The 23,636-nt window shown below is 52.0% G+C and overlaps 2 protein-coding genes across 5 annotated transcripts in view; one reads left to right on the top strand and one right to left on the bottom strand.

The window, feature by feature from the left end:
* The first annotated feature begins 5,449 nt into the window (after positions 1-5,449).
* LOC139677170 (uncharacterized) lies at positions 5,450-13,508 on the top strand. 2 transcript variants are annotated; one of them, XM_071566880.1, is made up of 8 exons: positions 5,450-5,649; positions 6,129-6,173; positions 6,464-6,757; positions 8,364-8,408; positions 8,711-9,004; positions 9,375-9,413; positions 9,742-9,780; positions 9,866-13,508. In XM_071566880.1, exons 1-8 carry the CDS (start codon positions 5,553-5,555, stop codon positions 10,021-10,023), a joined length of 1,011 nt encoding a protein of 336 aa, XP_071422981.1. In that variant the 5' UTR covers positions 5,450-5,552; the 3' UTR covers positions 10,024-13,508. The 2 variants fall into 2 exon arrangements, with proteins under 2 accessions (XP_071422981.1, XP_071422982.1); XM_071566881.1 differs by lacking the exon at positions 8,364-8,408.
* The window catches only part of LOC139677171 (non-structural maintenance of chromosomes element 4 homolog A-like), a 27,455-nt gene continuing 14,937 nt past the window's right edge, over positions 11,119-23,636 (bottom strand). For 2 of the 3 annotated variants that reach the window (XR_011698787.1, XM_071566890.1), the window contains one exon: positions 11,119-12,516. The gene's annotated coding sequence lies outside the window, so the exon portion shown is untranslated. Of the gene's footprint in view, positions 12,517-14,626; positions 14,728-23,636 lie in introns of those variants that run through there. The other variant, XM_071566891.1, reaches the window with a different exon arrangement.

Genomic DNA, 23,636 nt, shown 5'->3' with positions numbered 1-23,636 from the left:
CCAAAACGATTTTGGTTTATTGTAATACTGCAGGAACAGCCTCTCCTGGAAGTGTCTGCCTTGGGCTGAGCTCTGCACAGCGGCTCAAGAGCTGCCTGGCCCATGGCTTGCAGCACCTGGGGCTGGTCCTGCTGCATGTCTGTGGCTGGCAGGACCTTTCCCACAAGGAGGGGCTGTGGCGAGGGGGGGCCCTGCCTCAGCCCCACTGCGGCCGCTGTCCTGCAGAGCCCCCGCTTTCATTGGCGGACACTGCCAGCCCAGAGCTGTGTGAGCACAGCAGTGCCTGTGTACCTGTGCCCCTGAGAATCCAGGTGAGCATCGGGGTGGGCAGAGAGAAGAGCACACCCAGAACTGGGTCACGTGGTTTGTGTACACACAGGTTCCATCTGACACAGAGGGATGGACACGTCTTCACTCAGTGTGTTCATGTGACCATGTACAATATATGGAATATATTTGATCTGTATTTATCTGTCAGACCTTGTACATACATGTACAAGTCACAGATATCCTTTTGGTTCAAGCCATCCAGAATGGATTTCAGATGCCTGTGGCAAGGCTGGGTGTGGACATGTTAGCATGGCCAGAGATTATGGGGAGGTGTTGCCCTTCAAGGCCAAACACTGGCAATTCCCCACAGAACTGGTGCAGATGAGCCAAGGGGTTGGCACAGGGCACGTTCATGGGGTCAGGGACAAACCCACTGGGAGCTGCAGGGATGTCTGGAAACCCCATGTGCCATGGAGAGTGGAAGTGGAGTGGGAAGGGAAGGCAAAGGGGGGAACACGGTGAGAGCAGGAGCTGGAGGAGCAGCCCCTGGGCTCCCAGCTCCCAGCCCTTGGCCAGCACAGCAAAGCCCAGACAAGCCCAGGCTGCACAGCCCAGCCCAGTTTTCCCAGCACAGGAGCTCTGTCAGAGAGAACAGGGCAGTGTGGGCCACTCTCCCTGGGCACTGGCTGTGCTGGAGCAATCCCTGGGCTGGCTGCAGGAGGGCCTCACCTGGGCATGGGCTGTGCTGCTGCTCAGCTCCTGCACATGAGGCTTTGGAGGGAAAAGGAAACCGTGTTTTTCCCCTGCTGGCTGCAAGCCCTGCACAACCCTCTGGCCCTGGGCTACAGGAGAGCTGCAGGGAGCTGGGCCCTTTGCCTTCAGTTTGGGGTTGATTATTTTCCCTACTTGATAATTCTTAAATTTCTACATATGACATTTCAGCATGAAATATTTTTGCAGGAAAGAGATATACAGAAAATTCTGAGAAATGAAAATTATTTGCTTTGATGAAAAATTACCTTCTTAATCTCTTTATCTGCAAGAGCTTCCCTTCAGTTCTTGGTGGGAATGGCCCTGTGGGACTCCTCAGCCCATTCAACCAACAAAGACCCTGACACCCACATCCCATCCCCGGGCCCTGCTCCCCCATTGGTCACCAAGGCTTTGCCACAACTCACCCTGGTCCATCCAAGGTGGGTGATGGTGGAGTCTGTTGGCAGACAAAAAGCACAGAGTGAGCCCTTTCTTTCTGTTCTGGGAGGGACAAGTCCCACCCTGCCTTTGAACAGCAGATAACTCTGGGGTCAGCACTGAATACTCTGCCCTCTTTCCCCCTATACCTCATCCTATTCCTGCAGTAGACAAAGCTGCCCTTCCACCCATGGATGCAGAGCAGGGTTGAAAGTTTGGCTGCATTTCCCCCAGTCCATGGTGTTTTCTGTCTTTGCCCAGCTAACAGAGCTTTATCTGCCACTCTGTGCCCAGGTGGACAGAGGTAAAGTCATTCCTTTGTCTCTTGAACGTGTCTTTTCATTCTGTGGTTTTGTTTATTACAGATCACATGGTAAAACCTCCAAACCCCTATTTTGGCAGGGCCTTAAAAGGAGTGTTTTGGTGAGAGCAAACCCAGAGCCAAAGCAGCTTGATCCTTTCTGGAAGCTCTGCTTGCAGCTGCTGGGCAGACACGTCCCCACTGCCGGGGTTTTCCTTCCCCCCCACACACTCAGTCTGCACAGACACAGCAAAGAGGAGAGGAAACCTCTGCAAGAGGCTCCTCCTCAACAGCCCCCTCTCCCCCGAGGCAATTCCTACAGTGGGGGCTGTTTCACACACTGGCTCAGCTTGGAGGCACCTCTGGAGTTCATCTGCTCCAGCCCCACTGCTCAAGCAGGGCCAATTGCAGCTGCTTGCCCAGCATCAGGTACAGCCAATGCAGCTGCAACCCCAACAGTCAAGTTTTTTGGGATGCATCTCTCAACAAGAGATGCTGGAAGCCATCAGCAAATGCCCCTCATCCCTGGGAGCTGGGTCTGTTCTGCTCCCAGAGAGATGAGGGTGGGAGGGAGCAGCCCACTGGACATGGGGCTGTTTGTTCCTGAGCAGCTCTGGGGCAACCACCTTGAGCAAAGTCAGCCCAGCAAGAAATTCCTGTGCCTGGACAAACCCTGGGCCTCAATTGGCTGCTGAATCTCTCCTCTTCTCTGCCCTCTTCCCAGCATGGCCTAGAGCAGGGTCTTAGAGGGGCCAGAGCACACTCTGCAAAGGAATGGAATTGCATTGGAACATGTTTAACCAAAGGGAAGTTTCAAACATTTGATGTCATTCTCTAAATGTGCCCTGAGTGACTCCCCTGGTCTGAAGTTTCTGCTCCAAAATTCCTGCAGGGCAATTGAGCACCTGAAAGCAGAAACATCCTGGCTCACTAAGCTGAAAACATTTCAAGCTGCACTGAGCCCCAACCTGTGGGTGAGGCAGCTCTCATGTGCAGCAGAGCTGGGCCCTTCTGGGGGTACATGGACTGACAGCCCGGGGCATCTCTGCTGTGCCGAGAGGTTTGTGTGTGAGCAGCTGAGTCCAGCACCCTCTGTCCTTCCCATGGGCTCAGGACAACAGAGAATACCAGGCTTAGCATTAACACATCCTCACTGCTGCTCTTGGAGTTAAACACACTTACTCAGGTTCAATTTGTTCTTGTTGTTTCCTCTCCCATGATCAGCTGTGACCTGGGAGGGAGGAAAGACTCTGGTGATTGCCAGTTCCACAGAAGGGCTTTTGCCTTGAACCAGAAATGAAGGGCTGGGCTCTGCTCAGAGATGTTTGGCAGTGCTGGCATGGTCAGACCTTCCCCCTGAGAGAGCCTCATCTGATCTCCCAGCTCAGAGAACTGCACCCTTGAGAACACAAGCCCTGCAAACCCAACTCTGTCAGTAATACAGGTCCCTCCAGCTGTGGTTAATCTGCACAGCCACAGAACTTCCTCCCTGAGCACATTTGCTGTCAGAGCTGTGAGATCAGAGCAGGAGGCTCAGGCCTGGCCACAGCAGCCAGATGGGTCCACCAGCCCTCTGCAACCTCCCCCAAAGTGGTGCCCTGGTGTCACCCAATGGCTGCATGTGCCCCTAAGTGATCCAGCTGGAACAGCCCAAGGGGTCTCTCAGTCCTTCCCAGGTGTCTGCAGACCCCTCACAATGAGCAGCAGGGACATAAGGGCAGTGCAGAGATGTGGGACAAGTACAAATGCAAATAATCTCCCAAGGAGACAGCTCTATAGGGGATTTATTGCCAGCACTGTCTGCACTGGGCTTGACCCAGGTGGGGTTGGATCCTGGCCCAGGGAAGGGCACTTTCATTTATGCTGCAGAGAAACAACTTCTGTTTTGAGCTGAAGATAAACAGGCACCTCAAGGGAGGAACCACCCCAACTAAACACCACCTTTTTGAAATTCAAGGACCTCTGTTAAGACTGATCCATACATTAAAATGGCCCATTAAAATGCCTGCAAAGACACAATGATCCCCAAACACCTGCAATCGACTTTCAGGCAATCTTGGATACCTGGCAGTCCAAGGCAATCTGAGCAGGAAAGGATCTGGGTCCCCCTTGATGAGAATTTTACAAGTGACCAAGAGGTCACAGACAGTGAAAATCAGCAATGTCTGAGCACTCAGGACCACAAGAAAAGACATTGTTCCTATTTGATTAATAATCTGATGAAGTGAAAGATTCAGTGCCAACAGGCAGAAGGGAGGGATCCAAGGGAATGGCAGCTGCAGAAGCTGTGGATACATCTCCTTGCTCCAGGTTGGCAGCTCCTGGTGGCTCCTGTGGGGATGGAATGGAGCACGTGGCATTGCAAATGTCATACACAGGCTTGTTACTGGTCTCAGTGATTTTAAAGTCCAGCCTTGTCTGACTCTCAGTGTGCTGGAACAGGAGATATCCTGCCATGTTCTCCCACAAACAGATACAGGAGCTGTTGAAGTCCCCCAGAAGGACCAGACCCTGTGAACGTGAAGCTGCTCCTGTCTGTCTGTAGAGGAATCATCCCCTTGTCCTTCCTGCTCAGATGGGCTGCAGCAGACTGCCACTCCAATGTCACCTGGAGCTCTCCCTTTGAATTCCAACATGGGAGCTTTCCATTTCCTCCTCACCCATCCCCAGGGCACTTCCACAGCTTCCAGCTCTCCATCACATAAGGGGCAACTCTCCCTCCACTCTTTTCCCTGGTTGTCCTTCCTGAAAACCTGTGTGGCTCCATCACAACTCCACACTCACAGCAACCACTGCACCCCATCTCCCTGATCCCAACAGGATCACAGCACTGAGATCACACCCAGATCTCTGCCTCATCCTCTTCATTCCTCACAGGGGGTGCATTAGTGGACAGGCCCTTCCCAGAATTCTCTCAGCACTTGGACTGCCCAGAAAGGGCTTGGGGGTTTCTCCACAATGGAGCATTGTTGGCACTTCCTGATGAAAATGCCAGTGCTGGAGGTGACCCTGCTGGAGCCTCGTTTCCTTGGATTTCATTTCTGTCCCATCACCCCTGGCCTTTGCTTATGAGTGTTGTCTGTAACTCCCTCACAGCAGGCCCAGTTCATCTCTCCTTCCTCCATCATTCCCAGTTTTAAACTCTCAACCATCCTATTGGATGAAGCAGCTCAGTCCTGCTTGGTGAGGTGGGTCCCAGCTCTGCCCAGTGGATGCTGAGCTGCAAACACAGAGCACAAAACTCTGTGACCCAAATCAGCATCACAGCCACGTCTTGACCTGTAATATCCAAATCCTCCTCTTCATCCCCTTTCTTGCATCCAGAGCAGGATTGAGGAGAAAACTACATGTGCCCCCATGGCCTTGGATACCACCCCCAGAGCTCTGGAGCCACTTGTGCCCATGGCCAGTTTCCCTCTGTCTCCTTGTGTCAGAAGAGGTGGGAGCAGCAGTGAGAGCAGGGCAGAGCAGGGTGGGGGCCAAGGGGCAGCAGGGCTTTGCAGGGAGGATGCTGCCCCAGAGGGAAGGGCAAACACGGCTGGTGCTCTGGGCTGGCAGTGTCTGCCAATGAAAGCGGGGGCTCTGCAGGACAGCGGCCGCAGTGGGGCTGAGGCAGGGCCCCCGCTCGCCACAGCCCCTCCTTGTGGGGAAGGTCCTGCCAGCCACAGACATGCTGCAGGACCAGCCCCAGGTGCTGCAAGCCACGGGCCAGGCAGCTCTTGAGCCGCTGTGCAGAGCTCATCCCACAGCAGACACTTCCAGGAGAGGCTGTTCCTGCAGTGCCCAAACAATGCTGGGGCTGGTGGGATGTGCCAGGCTGTCTCCTGCTCGTCCAGCCTTCCTCCTCCTCCTCCTCTTCCTCCTCCTCCTGCTGCTGCTGGTGCTGGGTGAGCTGGGGGCTGGCTCTGCCTTGGGGCTCAGCACTGGGGGGCTGCTGAGTGGGGCAGGACAGGGCCCGTGCTGGGCCCAGGGTAGGACACAGGGCAAGGGTGTGTGGAGCAGCCGTGCAGCAATGAGGGGCAGAGCTGCTTTGGGGAGGGCAGGAGGGCAATTGCTTCCTGCAGCTCCCAGGGATCTCTGAGCAATGGGGGAATTTCCGATCCCTCTCTAAGGGGATCATATCATGTGATGTGATACATGCTGGAGTCCTTTTGAGAACTGGAGGAATCCACTTGGAACCTCAAACCCGACCCAAAGGGACTTGTTGAGGTGTCAAATCGGGAGAAAAGGGACACTCACAGTGGAGCTGCCCAGGCTGGAGGTGCTTGCCCAGCACAGACTCAGCAGTGGGAACATGCACAGGTAACACAGGACTGGGCTGGGTTGCTGCCCCACTCACCAAATCCCTCTGTGCCCCACGGTGCAGTTGCCGGTGTGATGGCCCAGGAGATCTGCAGCTCCCCGGGTGCTGGTGAGTACAGGGATACGTCCTGGAAATGGCACTGTGTGTGGCTGGAGATGGAAGGGGAGGGTGGCTTTGTTCTTGGGTAGGTTTTTTTAGTGTTTATTTTACTTGTTTGTTTGTGGGTGGTTTTGTTTGGTTTTATGTTTGGGAGGTTTTTGTTGGTTGTTTACTTTTCTGGTTTTCCTTTTCTGGGTGAACCCCAGGAGATAAAACTGTTCCCCTCCTGGATTCAGAGGCATGTTCCCATCCTGATAACAGTAACATTGTACCAGACCATCCATGTGCCATCTCTCCAGGTGACCTCCCAGCCCCTGCGCTCTTCATGAACACCTCCAACGCTCAGCAGGGAGAACAGGTTCTGTTCCGCTGCCTTATTGCCCATTGGTCTCCCAATATCCGGATCGTCTTTTGTAAGGAGGGGGAGGAGGTGCACAGCCTGAAAGCCCAGCAGGGGAAGCTGAGTTACTTTGTGCCCTTGACCATGATGAGGGGTAGCTCAGGGACATACACATGTGGATACCAGCACAAGGACAACAAGAACCGAGTGATGAACTCTGCCCTCAGCGCTCCCCTGAACCTGAGTGTCACAGGTGAGTGGTGGCACTGGGCAAACAACACTCAGGCCCCACAGACTCTGCCCCATGGCATGTCCCCAGGAAGGTGGGATGCTGGGGGTCAGTTCAGCCCAATTTTTGGCACCAGGAACACTCTTCCTAGCAAAGGGAAAGAATCCTGCTTGTCTCTTGCCCCAGCATGATGGAAAGGGGAGAGTGGTGGTGTCACATCTAATTCAGAGCCAAAACTGGGCAGGGCATTCACTTATTGATCCCCAGTGCTGGAGGTGACCCTGCTGGAGCCTCGTTTCCTTGGATTTCATTTCTGTCCCATCACCCCTGGCCTTTGCTTATGAGTGTTGTCTGTAACTCCCTCACAGCAGGCCCAGTTCATTTCTCCTTCCTCCATCATTCCCAGTTTTAAACTCTCAACCATCCTATTGGATGAAGCAGCTCAGTCCTGCTTGGTGAGGTGGGTCCCAGCTCTGCCCAGTGGATGCTGAGCTGCAAACACAGAGCACAAAACTCTGTGACCCAAATCAGCATCACAGCCACGTCTTGGCCTGTAATATCCAAATCCTCCTCTTCATCCCCTTTCTTGCATCCAGAGCAGGATTGAGGAGAAAACTGCATGTGCCCCCATGGCCTTGGATACCACCCCCAGAGCTCTGGAGCCACTTGTGCCCATGGCCAGTTTCCCCTTGGCTCCTTGTGTCAGAAGAGGTGGGAGCAGCAGTGAGAGCAGGGTGGGGGCCAAGGGGCAGCAGGGCTTTGCAGGGAGGATGCTGCCCCAGAGGGAAGGGCAAACACTGTTGGTGCTCTGGGCTGGCAGTGTCTGCCAATGAAAGCGGGGGCTCTGCAGGGCAGCGGCCGCAGTGGGGCTGAGGCAGGGCCCACTCTCATCACAGCCCCTCCTTGTGGGGAAGGTCCTGCCAGCCACAGACATGCTGCAGGACCAGCCCCGGGTGCTGCAAGCCACGGGCCAGGCAGCTCTTGAGCCGCTGTGCAGAGCTCATCCCACAGCAGACACTTCCAGGAGAGGCTGTTCCTGCAGTGCCCAAACAATGCTGGGGCTGGTGGGATGTGCCAGGCTGTCTCCTGCTCGCCCAGCCTTCCTCCTCCTCCTCCTCTTCCTCCTCCTCCTGCTGCTGCTGCTGGGTGAGCTGGGGGCTGGCTCTGCCTTGGGGCTCAGCACTGGGGGGCTGCTGAGCGGGGCAGGACAGGGCCCGTGCTGGGCACAGGGCAGGACACAGGGCAAGGGTGTGTGGAGCAGCCGTGCAGCAATGAGGGGCAGAGCTGCTTTGGGGAGGGCAGGAGGGCAATTGCTTCCTGCAGCTCCCAAGGACCTCTGGGTAAAGGGGGCAATTTCCAGCCCCTCTGAGGGAGTTCTGGTCATAGTGTGAGATTTGGCAGATGCTGAAGTATATTATTGAAGGCAGAGACATCCACCAGGAAGGAAAACCAACCCAAAATGGGTTTGTGAAGGTGTCAAAACAGGGACAAAGGACATACAGGTTGGAGCCACATAGGTGGGAATGTGTTCACCCAGCAAATACTCAGCAATGGGAATGTGGACAGGGAACACTGGGCTGAGCTGGGTTGCTGCCCCACTCACCAAATCCCTCTGTGCCCCACGGTGCAGTTGCTGGTGTGATGGCCCAGGAGATCTGCAGCTCCCCGGGTGCTGGTGAGTACAGGGATAGGTCCTGGAAATGGCACTGTGTGTGGCTGGAGATGGAAGGGGAGAGTGGCTTTGTTCTTGGGTTGGTGTTGGTTTTGGTTTTTGGAGAGTTTCTTTTGCTTTTTTGATTGTGGGTGGTGTTGTTTGGGTTTATGTTTGAGGGGTTTTTGTTGGTTGTTTGCTTTTCTGGTTTTCCTTTTCTGGGTGAACCCCAGGAGATAAAACTGTTCCCCTCCTGGATTCAGAAGCATGTTCCCATCCTGATAACAGTAACATTGTACCAGACCATTCATGTGCCATCTCTCCAGGTGACCTCCCAGCTCCTGCCCTCTTCATGAACACCTCCAACGCTCAGCAGGGAGAACAGGTTCTGTTCCGCTGCCCTATTGCCCATTGGTCTCCCAATATCCGGATCGTCTTTTGTAAGGAGGGGGAGGAGGTGCACAGCCTGAAAGCCCAGCAGGGGAAGCTGAGTTACTTTGTGCCCTTGACCATGATGAGGGGGAGCTCAGGGACATACACATGTGGATACCAGCACAAGGACAACAAGAACCGAGTGAGGAACTCTGCCCTCAGCGCTCCCCTGATCCTGAGTGTCACAGGTGAGAGGTGGCCCTGGGGTACAGGCAAACAACACTCAGGTCCCACAGACCCCAGGTATTGTAAAGGATTCTGCCCTGCCCCCTGGCATGTCTCCAGACAGGTGGGATGCTGGAGGTCAGTTCAGCCCAGTCTTTGGCACCAGGGACACTCTTCCTAGTCAGGGAAAGAATCCTGCTTGTCTCTTGCCCCAGCATGATGGAAAGGGGAGAGTGGTGGTGTCACATCTAATACAGAGCCACAGCTGGGCAGGGCATTCATTTATTGATCCCCACAGTTGATGGATGGTTTATCGGGGTTCCCCACAGTGTCTGAGTCTGTGCAGCACCTGGGGGAGCTGCAGACCCTCACCCTGTGCCTTTCTCCTCCCAGGCAGCGGGTCCAGCTCCCTGACAGGAACATCCACTGAAGGTGAGTGATCCCCAAATGCTCCTTGTGCCTGAAGACGAGGCCAAGGCTGCCCAGCTACCTCCACCAGCTTATTAGGGGTGTCTTCAATCAGGCTCTAGCTTGCCTCTAAGGGTATATACTTGTCTAAGCTTCCTCTCCCCATCATGCCTTCTCTGGTCTCCTCTCTACCTCTAAGACACCATGTCAGGGACATTGGGCAGATTTTCTTTAGCAGGGTGGTTCCACATTCATCCAGTGAAGCAAGATGTGAGCTGGGGGCTCTGCTCAGTATCTGGGATGGTCCCTGCATAGAGCACTGAGACTCACAAGCTCTGCATTCCTTTGGTAGGCAGCAACCCCTCGACCAATACAGTGCTCCAATCCAGAGGTAGGTGATTGTTGGTGAGCTCTTTCTACCACGTCCTTCATTATTATTCTGCATTTTCCATTTTGTGACCTTCCCTTTCTTCCAGGGCCAGCCATTCCCCTCTGGATCTGGATCCTGCGCTGTGTCCTCACCTTGTTCCTCCTCTTGTCTGTCCCCATCATCATCCTCATCCTGGAGAGAAGGAGCCAAAGTGCCGCTGGGGCTGCTCAGCCTGGAGACATCCCCATCCCCACTGTCCTCTGATGTCCTCCCTGCCCTGGACTCCCTGCTGTGCCTGTGTCTCTGCACAGGAACAGAATGTGACCAACCCCACCCCCAGCTCCCTTTGGGCTCAGGCCAGCTGGGGCAGTGTGCCCAAGGGATGTGCTGCCACTGCCCTGCTCTGCTTTGCTCAGCCCCTGCTCTCTCCTCAGGCACAGCCCTGTTGAACTTGCACTTATTAGCATATTAGTTTAACCTTCCGCAGTTATGATGTTGACACCCCGTAAAGCTCCATCCTGTAGCTGCAGGAGTCACTGAACCAGCCCTGCCAGAGGCCACCAGCCAACCAGACCTGCTGTGGGCAGACACAGCTCTGCAGTGTCCAGGAGTGCCTGATGCCTCTTGGTGAGGCTGGGGCCAGCAAGGAGTTCTTTTGGACAGGGTGTGCCATGGTTGAAGAGCTGTGTCTCCAGGTGATAGAACTACAGGAAGAAGAGCAGAAGCTGCATAGTATTGGAGCAAATGAGCAAGAGAGAGATGATTACAGTTTCAACACTCTGGGGAGTCTCAAACCTCCATTGTAGTGGAGAAGGAGGTGGACTCAGAGCCTTACCCGGTAATTAGTCAGAGGACTGCTAGTCAAAGGTCTGTTAGAGATGAAGGCTGGAAGCAGGTCACTGCACATACCAGGGGGAAGTTCCTCCTCAGGATTTGACAGGCAGGACTGGTACCTTGTACAACAGGCATGAGGCTCTGGAACTGCAGTCCAGAAAACTGGTGAGATGGGTTTCATGTGAAAAGGAGAGACAGAAACGCAAAGATTTCTCGTCTTACCTCTATTAACATAAAGTTATTAGCTATAAGCATCCTCGGAACAATCAAAGCTTTATGAACCCAGCACTGCCTGTCAAACAATGGACAGAACATAGGCTGGAAAGATTTTTGACCTCCCTGTGAGGACCACACTTAAGCCAGGGAGAACTTATTAGCTCTAAGGGTCTCCAGAAAATCAGAGTCTTGTAGTCTCAACACTGCCTGTCAAACTATGGACAGCGCATGGGTTAGAAGGGTCTCTGGCCTCTCCTATGAGATGACACTTAATAGCAAGAAAATAAATTTTTCCACAACAGCTCCCGAAATAACATTTATTAATACAAGTATGTGACAGTTATTGTGAGTTTTGTGTTGTCGGTCATAACGTGGAGCTGCAGGATTGTATTTAATTGACAACAAAAGACCCCAAAAGAAACCAGCACAAAACACATTTTACAGAGACAAGCATATCAAACTTAAATTTCAGTACAGCAGTGTATTCCATTCTCAAGACAGACAGAAATCAGCAACAGAAAATACTAACTAGAAACACAACCACCCAAAACCCTTATCTAGACACCCCCTCAGTAACATAGGGCAATAAAATAGCTTGCACACCCCCTTCTCTGTAACACAAAACAAAAGGAAAGAACAGAGCTACTTCTCATCAACACACGTTGAAAAAGAACTGCACGCTGCAAAAGAACACGACTAATATAAAGTACTTAGTAAGTTGCAAAGTGTATAGCAAGTCACTGGTATTAGTATTAAAGTAGCAAAACACAGTAAGTAAATAAGGTGATTATAGAGTAAGAATCAAAGTAGCCGTAAGCATAAGATATAAGATAGAATGCATAAAGTAATAAGCTTTGTAAGAGAGTAAAGTATAAGATATGAAAAATGAAGTATAGAAAGCCCATAGTTTCTCACCCCTACATTGTCCGAAGAGGTGGGAGGAGGCAGGACAAGCCGCTTGCAGTTACCTCCACAGAGATGATGGCACTTCTCCCCAGTTTTGGTTTATACTCAATTTTTTTTATACCTTTTTTTTCCTTTAGGTGGTTTGTGTGACTAAAGTCAATACTTTGGGGGTGATAGATGCCTAAGGGGTGGCTCTTTGGGTCTCTGCAGGGTGCCGCAGGGTGCGGCGAAGAAAGGCCATGCTAATTCAATAACATTCCATTCTTCGGTAACACCATCAATATCAGCATCCCTCCAGCGGGGCTGAGGCATTGCCCTCAACTAATCAAGACCTTATTCTGGCCATCACCCCACACCATGCTGCCAAAGGCCCTGCCTGTGCTTGTCAGGAGCCATCTCAGCTGTGGGGAGCAGGGACAGCCACCTTGCCCTGCCCACTGCAGCCCCCACCTCCCACTCCTGCTTTGGCCTCTGGGGCCTTTCAGCAAAAGGGTCTGCAGCTGATGTGGCTCCACTGCAGCAGCAGCTCCTTCTTCTTTAGATGTGGGCTGAGCTGGAGGAGCTCAGTTCCTGCCCTTACACTTTGCTCGAGCCCTGCCAGGGGTCCATCTCATCCACTGCTGTGCATGGAAAGCTGAGGACACGTTTCCTGATCCCTGTGGCACTGCAGATCACTCATGTGATGTATTTCTTCCACAGTGTGATCGACAATAATCAAAGCCTTTTGTCCAATTTTCTGGGCTCGTTTCAGAAAACACCTCAGGTCTTTGTGGTGCAACAGTTGATGGGAAACACACCAGACTATGAAGAGTGGAAAGAACGGGTTTTAATTGTGGACCTCGAGCACACCACTGAAGAAGCACTCTGAGCCTAAGTAGCTGCATACTAGAGAGTTGTTGCTGAAGTTTTAGAATGAAGCAGTTTTACTAGTACTGGGGTTTTTTTTCAGAAGTTTTTTTATGACTTGTCCCAGCTTGTTGTGATTGGAGGGACTTCTTTATTGATTGATGATCTTAATAATTGATAACATCTATCAGAATTTGCTTAATAGTTATTATAGAAATCACTTCATATAAAGTAGCTTAGCTTTTGGCAAAAATCCTAAGGTACAGATGTGTAGGACTTGGCCTTGATGCTTCTATACTAAGGGGCATTAGGGATTTCCCATATTAACTAATATAGACTGGACACCATATGAAACAGAGATAAATCAGATGTCAAAAGAACAGGATAATTAGACAAATTCACCCATTAGACCGGTTACCCTTGCTGACAGATCCGATTTGGGACAGTTTGGAGCCAAAGGTAAAAAGGACACATGAGGAAGACTCCAAACTTCATCCCCAAAGACCACCAGAGACCTTCGTCCCTAATTCCCAGGAGGTGCACAGAGGCCGAGAAGCTGGAAATCAGTCCTTAGAACTCATTATAATAACCCTGCCTTCTCTAGGAAAATAATGTTTATGCATGAGGAAATAATGAGTATGTATAACTGACTTACATATAAACGTTGTTAACTCGACCAGGTGTGCATGTTTTTGGAGGAGCTGTTCCCCAGGCACCCAGGCCTGGAATAAACGTACCTCTCTATAGCCTTATGGGATATATAGAGTCTCTATCCCGCAAATCATTTACAGAGCTTTCCTTATGGGCTTTTACCACACCAGGTCTGTGTGTCTCCAGGAGGTTTGTTCTCCTGAATGAGTCATCCATCATCGACAGCACTGTCTCTTCCCGGGACATCCCCGGGATCGGGAGGGTCTCAGACCCGCTCACCCCCCGTCCGCCGCTCTCCCCGCACTGTCGCGGCAGGAGCCCCGGGAACACGCCAGGACAGCTGTTGTTTCTCCGAGGCAGGAGCCCCGGGAACACGCCAGGACAGCTGTTGTTTCTCCGCGGCAGGAGCCCCGGGAACACGCCAGGACAGCTGTTGTTTCTCCGCGGCAGGAGCCCCGGGAACACGCCAGGACAGCTGTTGTTTCTCCGCGGCAGGAGCCCCGGGAACACGCCAGGACAGCTGTTGTTTCTCCGCGGCAGGAGCCCCGGGAACACGCCAGGACAGCTGTTGTTTCTCCGCGGCAGGAGCAGCGCCAGCTGCGGGACTTGCACGGGCCGCCCCCGCAGCCCCGGGACGAACCAGAGAGGCCCCCGCCAGTCCAAGCAGAGCAGCTCCGTGCCGGTCTGGCTCTGCCTCCTGCAGCGGAGCTTCGGCTGCCGCCCCTTTCCACCCACATCCCAATTCTATTTGTTACCGTCCCCATCTGTCCCCAATCCTTGGGTTTCTATTGGGTGTTAGTCCCCTCCCTTTCCTATATGCTGGCTAAGCACCTAAGCCCCTTTCCGCTTCCAGAGTTCTTACCCAACCCAGTCCCAGCCCTGGCACCTTCCCCCCAGTAACTTATAAAAGCCTTGTGTATTTCGCAATAAACGTCTTTTGCCTCTCGCCTCCGGAGTGGAAACATCTCCTGTCTCTGCGCCCCCTCGGCTCCGGAGGCAGGCGGGAGATGCCTCCCCTCCGCCCAAGACTGTACAAGGACACTCTTTGGAGTGTTGCAAACTTGAGGGTTCCCGAGCTCCAAGAGGCTCCCAGGGGTGTCCCACTGAGAGGGAGGTGCTGGGGAGCTCCAGGGCCTCCCTCAGGATTGCTGTCTGTGGGGTCACAAGGTGCCTGGCTTTAGTTATCTACTGAATTTCCATCCTCGTGTCAGTAATTACTGCAGTTTAAAAGATATTTGGAAATTGTATCCAAATTGTTTCATTTGGGCTACAATTTATGTAGAAATGTTCCAAGGCTTTCAGGGCATGACTTACTGTCCTGTTACATTCAGGATTGTTCCCACCTTTATCATACAGGAGCACCTGGTACAGTCAAGGGACACTTCACCACACACCTGGAATGGTCAAGGGGCTCTTCATTGCTCAGCTGATTTGGTCAAGGCTTGTCAGGAGCTCCTGAGATCATGGAGCAGGCCTGAGGAGAACGGCGGGGGGGATGCACCAGCACAGAGGCTTCTAAGAAAGATGGGGACAAACTTTCTGTAGGGCCTAGACATAGCTGGGGTAAGACAAGAGGTAATGGTTTTAAACTAAAAGAGGACAGATTAGAACTAGATATGACAAGAAAGTTTTACAATGAAGTTGTTGAAAGACTGGCACAAGTTGCCCAGAAAGGTGATGCCTCCTCCCTGGAAACATTCAAGGGCAGGTTGGACGGGGCTCTGAACCTGATCTGGTTGAAGATGTCCTTGCTCATTGCAGGGGGGTTGGACTAGATGAACTTTAAGGGTTCCTTCCTACCCAAACTCTTCTATCATTCTACTTCATCCAAAGCTGACAAGGCTCACACAGGTTTCAGACCCCAGTCTGTAGAGGGATTTGTTACAGAAAATGGCCATGTGAGCGATCCAGACTGTGTGGACTCTGGGAGAGTGAAGCAGCTACCAGCAAATAAACCAAGGCACAGCTGCTGCTGAGTGGTAAAGAAGAAATCACTCCCCAGGAGTTCCCACAGCAACTCCCCAGACTTCCACACAAGAACTCATGAAAGTTTCTCACAAGACTCTTGATATTCACCTGGGAACCGTTAGGATGTTTTATCAAAACACTGGACTTGTGAGATATGGAATAGAACCAACAAGAAATGTTGCTTCATGGTGTGAATATTACTATAGCCAATTAGCAGGTAGCTTTGACCCTATAGAAACCACTTGCAGTGTATCAATAAATGGCATTCTACCTAAAACCACAGTTTCATTGTGTGATGTTCTTTGATCCTCCACATTTATAGCTTTACAGCTCAGCATCACCTTTGCTGGCCCAGGTGGCAGCTCTGCTAAAAAGCTGCAGCAAAGAACCTCCAGAGCTCAAGCAGCTTTTGTGCTGTCCTGAGCTCTCACTGTCAGGGGCTGGGGGTTGGCTTTCGACTGCCAGGTGCCCACCAAGGCACTCTCTCAGTCCTTCTTTTTTGTTCCCCTGGGTGCCTTCAGGGTTGTTTCTCTCACATTTCCCTCACTCCTGTCTCAGTTATGGCACCCTGGAATTTGTCCTTTCTCCAAAGGGTTATCACAGAGGTGCCACTAGAATTGTTTATTGGCTCAGCTTTGGGCACCGGCTGGTCCATTTTGGAGTTCTCTCTGTAACAGAGTCAATCAACCCTTAGTCTCTTCTGACCTCATTGAAACCTGCAGCCCCCTCACTGTTACCAAAACTGATACACAGCATCACTAAAGCCTATTTGTAACATTAACACACACTTCCATCCCAAAGTTACCCCCCTCCAGGTTAGAACCACCCATCACTGGGCATGTGCATTTTTTGACTCTCTTCTCTTAGAGTGAGAGAATTTTACACCCATCAGGAACAAGGGTGTTTATGATTAAACATAAACTCCACCTAAACATAAAGAAATAGCATAAAAGTAACTCAAGAATGGGGGAAAAGTGAGGGAAGAAATCATCATAACTGCAGGGCTGAACCTGTCTCTGCCCCACAGGAGCTTGTTGGGTAAGAACTGTACTCTCCACACACTGAATACTTTTATTGGGATTAGAACTTGTCTGGGTGTTGCTTTAAATACGTATTTGCAGTCAGGCACTGTCACTGGCAACCTTCAAACCTTAACCTGTCCCAGTTTTCTATTAATAAAGAGTGTTATTCTGTAACCTGTCCCTGGGAGTCCTTCCTGGGCGCAGCAGCTGCTGCAGCAGGAACCCACTGGAATAAAGTGAAAAGACACACTGAGGGGTCTCCCTTGTGCTGTTGGCTCAGCCCCCTGGGAAGGGCAGTTGAATTCCCCTCTGATGCAGCAGGACGGTTGGGTGAAGGGTCCCCAGAACGGGGCACTGACAGACTGGTCAGGAATGAGGGGCTCGGATTTCCTGGGGCCCTGACAGACAAATCAAACACTGAGGGTCAAGGAAATCTCCCCTTTTCATGGGACAGAGGGCAGCACATGATTCACAGTCGTGAATAACCTGATGGCCTCTATGGTCAGGTCCACTCCTCGATCACAAGCCCATCCGTATGTCATATCTCTTCCCAGATGTCCTGATGTTTCATGGGTCCATCAGACTACAAATAGCTCACCCTTCCACTCCCGTCCAAGTCTGCCTGGGCTATTCCAACCTTGGCAGCCTTATCCACCTGCTCATTGCTCTGGTGTTCCTCAGTGGCACAACTTTTGGCCATGTGAACAGGGACATGACACCCCTTCAGAGTCATGTTTTCCCCCTGTGCAGTGATGTCCTGCCCCAGAGCAGCAGCCCAGCTGGGTTTGCCCCGGCATTGTCAGCTGCTCTTCTTCCATTGCTGTAGCCACTCCCACAGGGCATCAGCCCCCACCCAGGAGTCAGTGCAGAGACACAGTCCAGGCCACCGTTCTGATCCAGACACCTGTAGGGCTGCTGGGATGGCTTTCACTTCTGCACATTGGCTTGACTCGCCCTCTCCTTCAGCAGCCTCAATGACCTGTCGTGTGGGACTCCACACAGCAGCTTTCCACCTCCAGTGGTTTCCTACCACATGGATTCCATGAGGTTCCACAGTGTCACATTGGCCCTTGATTCCATGAGGTACTAAAGTGTGCCAATGGGCTCTGGATTCCATGACTCCCTGCAGTGTCACAATGGCTCCTTGATTCCAGAAAGCTCCAAAATGTCTCAGGATTCCTTTTCTTCCATGAGGTCCCTCACTTCACAATGGCCACTTGATTTAATGAGTTTCTGCAGTTTCCCCACTTTTCTTTGTCTCCATGAGGCTCTCCAGTGTCACAATGGCTGTTTGATTCCATGAGGTTCCACGGTCTCTCAGAGATCCTTTGGTTCCATGAGGTTCTGCAGTGTCACAACAGGCCCTTGATTCCATGAAGTTCCTCACTGTCCTAGGCTTCCTTTGGTTCCATGAGGACTTGAAGTGTCACAATAGTCATTGCCCATGAGGTTCTCCACTGTGACAATGGGTCCTTGATTCCAAGAGGTTCTCCCTTGTCACAATGGCCTCTTGATTCCAACAAAGTCCCCAGATCTAAATTTCCCCTTTGCAGACTGTCCTTGCTGTCACCTCCTGGCAGTGGCTTCATGGCCCCTGTCAGAGCCAGCCCTGCCCCTGCACTGACTGTCCTAGTTCAGCTGGAGGGACCAGCTAACCCTGTGTGGTGGTGATCAAACCTGTGTATTCCACCCCCTCTATTCATTCCCCAAGGACAATGGGCCATTAGCAGCAGCTGCCCAGGGAGCCATTATCACTTCACACCCAGCCTGAGGGGGGCGGAGCTGCTAATGGGCCATCAACAGCTCAACAACCCCTGGCTCCCAGAGTTAATCACCCATTGTGTGAGTCCCCGCCCAGGGGGAGGGACTGGGTGCTCCCTGAGGGTACATAAGTGGTGGGTAAGAAGACCTCAGGACCTTCTCGTCGGATCCAGAGCAGCAGCAGGACCTCGACAGCAGGAGATCACCGCTCTCGCCCAGACCACAGCCCTCGCCTGCACCAACAGGTTTTTCTTTTCCTTTTGCTCTGGACTTGGGGGAGCCACAGGGGTCTCAGCAGAAGGGCAAACAAACCCCCTTGGGTTTGTGCCCCAGGACACTGGGTTATACTGCTGGGGTATTGTGAGTTGAAAGCAATTTCCCTTGTGTATCAGTGTTGTTATTGTAATATTATTATTAAATTTTAGCTCTGACTTATAATCTCTCTCGTGGTGAGTTCATTTCCCCTGCTGGTTCACCTTCAAACCAGCACATCTTTTGGCGCCCAACGTGGGGCCACGAGAGAGAAGTCAGAATTACAATTTCATTTTGTGTATTTGGATACAGAAACTCCCTGACTACCATGTTGCTTGATGTATTCATGTGGATGGTGTATCTGGGCCTGTTCATATTTCGACACATGGGGAACCATGTGCCTATTTTGATGCTCTCTTTAATACCAGGGAGAAGGATCAAAATTGCTTTATTAATATACTATGTTTATGTTGTCATAACATCAGAAGCAATGAATTTCATTGTGAATGTATATTCAGTCTGGTGTGCCTGTCCTGGATTGGGTTGTTACCTCTGGGGTCTCATTAAAAATAGCACCCAGACTGTGGGGAAAACAGGCGGAGATGGTTACTTCCACCTTTTCACCTCTGCTACAACAATCATTGAAAATATTGAGCTTCCTTTTGATGTTAGGGACAGTATAATCCTACTGTTAGTGCTGTTAGTGTTGCTTTGTCTCCTCTGTACTGTATACACCATGTTTAGGGTCAGAACTGGGCTCTCTAAGGAGACTTGCTGGAGGCCTGCCCTGGGAGCGGATGATGTTGAGTGGCACGGGAAGTGGGAAGATATGGGCCAGTATTTGGAGACCTTCTCTCCTCAAATGATCTGGAAATTCACCCCAGAACAACTGCAGGACCCTGCCAAAATGCTAAGCTATGTGAAAGGAAGATGCTCTGGTAGTCCCAGAGATGTGCAGCTCACAGCAACCTGCTGGGCCCTGGCCACTGCCTACCGCACACTGCTTGGTGTGGTACAGCATCATCAGGAGGAGGAGAAAAGGAGCAAATCCACAGGCACCATGTCTACCCAAACCACGGCTGAGCCAGAGAGGAAGAGAGATACATCAACCAGCGGCATGTCCACCCAGACCATGACTGAGCCAGAGAGGAAGAGAGGTACATCAACCAGCAGCATGTCCGTCCAGACCATGACTGAGCCGGAGAGAAGAGACACATCAACCAGCACCATGCCCACACAAACCACAGCTGAGCCAGAGAGAAAGGGAAACAAATCAACCAGCACCATGTCCACACAAACCATGGAGGAGCCAGAAGGACAACAGAAACCGATAGCAGTTGCCCCTGTCCAGAAAAGAAAATCAAAGACCAAATCAGTTCGTATAGTGAATGACGAGGAAGAGTCAGGACCTTCATCTCAAGCAGAAGAAATGGAGCCAGAAATAATCACCCGGTCCCTATCCCTGGGAGAGCTGCGTGAGCTCCGGAGAGAGTTCACACGACAGGCAAATGAGTCCATCTTGACCTGGCTACTTCGAATCTGGGATGCTGCAGCCAATGATACAATTCTAGATGGGAGTGAGGCAAGGCAGCTGGGATCCCTGTCTCGAGATGTTGTCATTGATCAGGGCATTGGAAAGAGACAGGAAACTCTCAGCCTCTGGCGGCGACTGTTGTCAAGCGTGAGGGAGAGATATCTTTGTAAGGAGGACCTCCACGTACAGCAAGGACAGTGGAACACGATGGAACAAGGTATCCGGTGCTTAAGGGAATTAGCCGTACTGGAGATAATCTTTTCAGAGGATGAGAGATTCCCTAAAAGTCCAGATGGTGTCCAGTGCACATCCCAGATGTGGTTAAAATTTGCACGACTTGGGCCAGAAATGTATTCTCGCTACCTTGCAACATTGCAGTGGAGAGAGGGAGAAGACAAGGTGGGTGCACTGGTCAGCAAACTCAGGATTTATGAAGACACTGTCACTGCTCCATTACGAGCCCATGTCTCAGCTGTGGAAACAAAACTGGCTGAACTGGAAGAGAAGATTAAGGAAGGACTCTTCCATATCTCTCCAGAACAAACAAGAGTCTCCGCCATCAGAAGCAGGCGTCTCCCAGCTAAGGAGAAAGGGTACACTCCACGCGGCAATCTGTGGTTTTACCTCCATGAGCATGGAGAAGATATGAGGAGGTGGGATGGGAAACCCACCTCTTCCTTAGCAGCTCGGGTACGTGAATTGCAAAGAGGCACAACTAACACAGGCAATTCTTCAAGGTTGAAGGCTGCTCCGGTCTCTCGTGGGCAAGGCTCCAGACAGTATAGGAATGATGATGTTATGCCCGATCCTCTTGAAGGAACCTCCCGGTCATATTCACAGGGAGAGCGCAGTGAATACCATGACCAGAACTAGGGGGGCCCTGCCTCTAGCCAGGTAGAGGAGAGGGACAATCGGGTTTATTGGACTGTGTGGATTCGGTGGCCTGGCTCATCAGACCCACAGAAATACAAAGCTTTAGTGGACACTGGCGCACAATGCACGTTGATGCCATCAGGATACGTCGGGGCAGAATCCATCTCTATTTCTGGGGTAACAGGGGGATCCCAACAGCTGACTGTACTGGAAGCTGAAGTCAGCTTGACTGGCAAGGAATGGCATAGACACCCCATTGTGACTGGTCCAGAAGCCCCATGTATCCTTGGCATAGACTACCTAAGGAATGGATATTTCAAAGACCCAAAGGGACTGCGTTGGGCCTTTGGCATAGCTGCTGTGGAGACAGAGGAAATCAGACAGCTGAGCACCTTGCCTGGCCTCTCAGAGGACCCTTCTGCTGTAGGACTGCTGAAAGTTGAAGAACAATTGGTACCGCTGGCCACAGCCACAGTGCACCGTCGGCAATACCGCACTGACCGAGACTCTGTGACCCCCATACACAAGATGATTCGTGAGCTGGAGAGCCAAGGGGTGGTCAGCAAGACTCACTCACCCTTTAATAGCCCCATATGGCCAGTACGAAAGTCCAGTGGAGAGTGGAGGCTGACGGTGGATTACCGTGGTCTCAATGAGGTCACACCCCCCCTGAGTGCCGCTGTGCCGGACATGCTGGAGCTTCAGTATGAGCTGGAGTCCAAGGCAGCCAAGTGGTATGCCACCATCGACATTGCCAATGCCTTTTTCTCCATTCCGTTGGCAGCAGAGTGCAGGCCGCAGTTTGCTTTCACCTGGAAGGGGGTGCAGTACACCTGGAATCGACTGCCCCAGGGGTGGAAACACAGTCCCACCATTTGCCATGGACTGATCCAGACTGCATTGGAAAAGGGTGAGGCTCCAGAACATCTACAGTACATCGATGACATCATTGTATGGGGGAACACAGCAGGGGAGGTTTTTGAGAAAGGAAAGAAGATAATCCAGATTCTCCTAAGAGCTGGTTTTGCCATTAAACGAAGTAAGGTCAAGGGACCTGCTCAGGAAATTCAGTTCCTAGGAGTGAAGTGGCAAGACGGGCGTCGTCAGATTCCAACAGAGGTGATCAACAAAATAGCAGCTATGTCCCCACCGACCAGCAAGAAGGAAACTCAGGCTTTCCTAGGCGCCGTGGGCTTTTGGAGGATGCATATCCCTGAGTACAGTCAGATTGTAAGCCCTCTCTACCTTGTGACACGGAAGAAAAATGATTTCCAGTGGGGCCCTGAACAACAACAAGCCTTTGAGCAGATTAAACAGGAGATTACCCACGCAGTAGCCCTTGGGCCAGTCAGGACAGGACAGGATGTGAAGAATGTGCTCTACACTGCAGCCGGGGAGAATGGCCCATCCTGGAGCCTCTGGCAGAAAGTACCTGGGGAGACTCGAGGACGACCGCTGGGATTCTGGAGCCGGGGATACAAAGGATCTGAGGCCAGCTACACCCCAACTGAGAAAGAGATCCTGGCAGCGTATGAAGGAGTTCGAGCTGCCTCAGAAGTGATTGGCACTGAGGCACAGCTCATCCTGGCACCCCGACTACCAGTGTTGGGCTGGATGTTCAAAGGAAAAGCTCCTTCTACCCATCACGCCACTGATGCCACATGGAGTAAGTGGATCGCTCTGATCACACAGCGAACCCGGATAGGGAATCCTAATCGCCCTGGGATTTTGGAAATCATCACCAACTGGCCGGAAGGTGAGAGTTTCGGATTGTCCTCTGAAGAAGAAGAGGAGCAGGTGACACGAGCTGAGGAGGCCCCACCATATAACCAGCTACCAGAAGAGGAGAAGCGATATGCTCTCTTCACAGATGGCTCCTGCCGCATTGTAGGGACAAGCCGGAAATGGAAAGCAGCTGTATGGAGTCCTACACGTCGAGTTGCAGAAGCGACTGAAGGACAAGGTGGATCGAGTCAGGTCGCAGAGCTGAAAGCTGTTCAGCTGGCTTTGGATATCGCCGAACGAGAGAAGTGGCCAAGACTCTACCTTTACACTGACTCGTGGATGGTGGCCAATGCTCTGTGGGGATGGCTGGAGCGCTGGAGAAAGGCCGGCTGGCAGCGCAAAGGGAAACCCATCTGGGCGGCTGAGATGTGGCAGGACATCGCTGCCCGGGTAGAGAAGCTGAGTGTGAAGGTCCGTCACGTAGATGCTCATGTACCCAAGAGCCGGGCTAATGAGGAGCATCGTAACAACGAGCAGGTGGATCGAGCTGCCAAGATTGAAGTCTCTCAGGTGGATCTGGATTGGCAGCATAAAGGTGAATTGTTTCTAGCCCGATGGGCCCATGATGCTTCTGGTCATCAAGGCAGAGATGCAACATACAGATGGGCTCGTGACCGAGGGGTGGATCTAACCATGGACAGTGTCTCACAGGTTATCCATGACTGTGACACATGTGCTGCCATCAAGCAGGCCAAGCGGGTGAAGCCTCTATGGTATGGTGGACGGTGGTCGAAATACAGGTATGGGGAAGCCTGGCAAGTTGACTACATCACACTTCCCCAAACACGCCAAGGCAAGCGCTACGTGCTGACCATGGTAGAGGCAACCACTGGATGGCTAGAGACATACCCCGTATCTCACGCCACTGCCCGGAATACCATCCTGGGCCTTGAGAAACAAGTCCTGTGGAGACACGGCACACCAGAAAGAATAGAGTCTGACAACGGCACCCACTTCAAGAACAGCCTCATAGACACCTGGGCCAGAGAGCACGGCATTGAGTGGGTGTATCATATCCCCTACCATGCTCCAGCTGCCGGGAAAGTTGAGCGATGTAATGGACTGCTGAAAACAACCTTGAAGGCGTTGGGTGGGGGAACTTTCAAACACTGGGAGCTGCATTTGGCAAAGGCCACCTGGTTGGTCAACACCCGGGGCTCCATCAATCGAGCTGGCCCTGCCCAATCAGAACTCTTGAATACTGTAGATGGAGATAAAGTCCCTGTGGT

The sequence above is a fragment of the Pithys albifrons genome, chromosome 11, assembly GCF_047495875.1.
Source record: "Pithys albifrons albifrons isolate INPA30051 chromosome 11, PitAlb_v1, whole genome shotgun sequence".
Classification (NCBI taxonomy): domain Eukaryota; kingdom Metazoa; phylum Chordata; class Aves; order Passeriformes; family Thamnophilidae; genus Pithys; species Pithys albifrons.
Note: the sequence above shows the minus strand (reverse complement) of the source record. Positions and strands in the feature narration are given on the sequence as shown.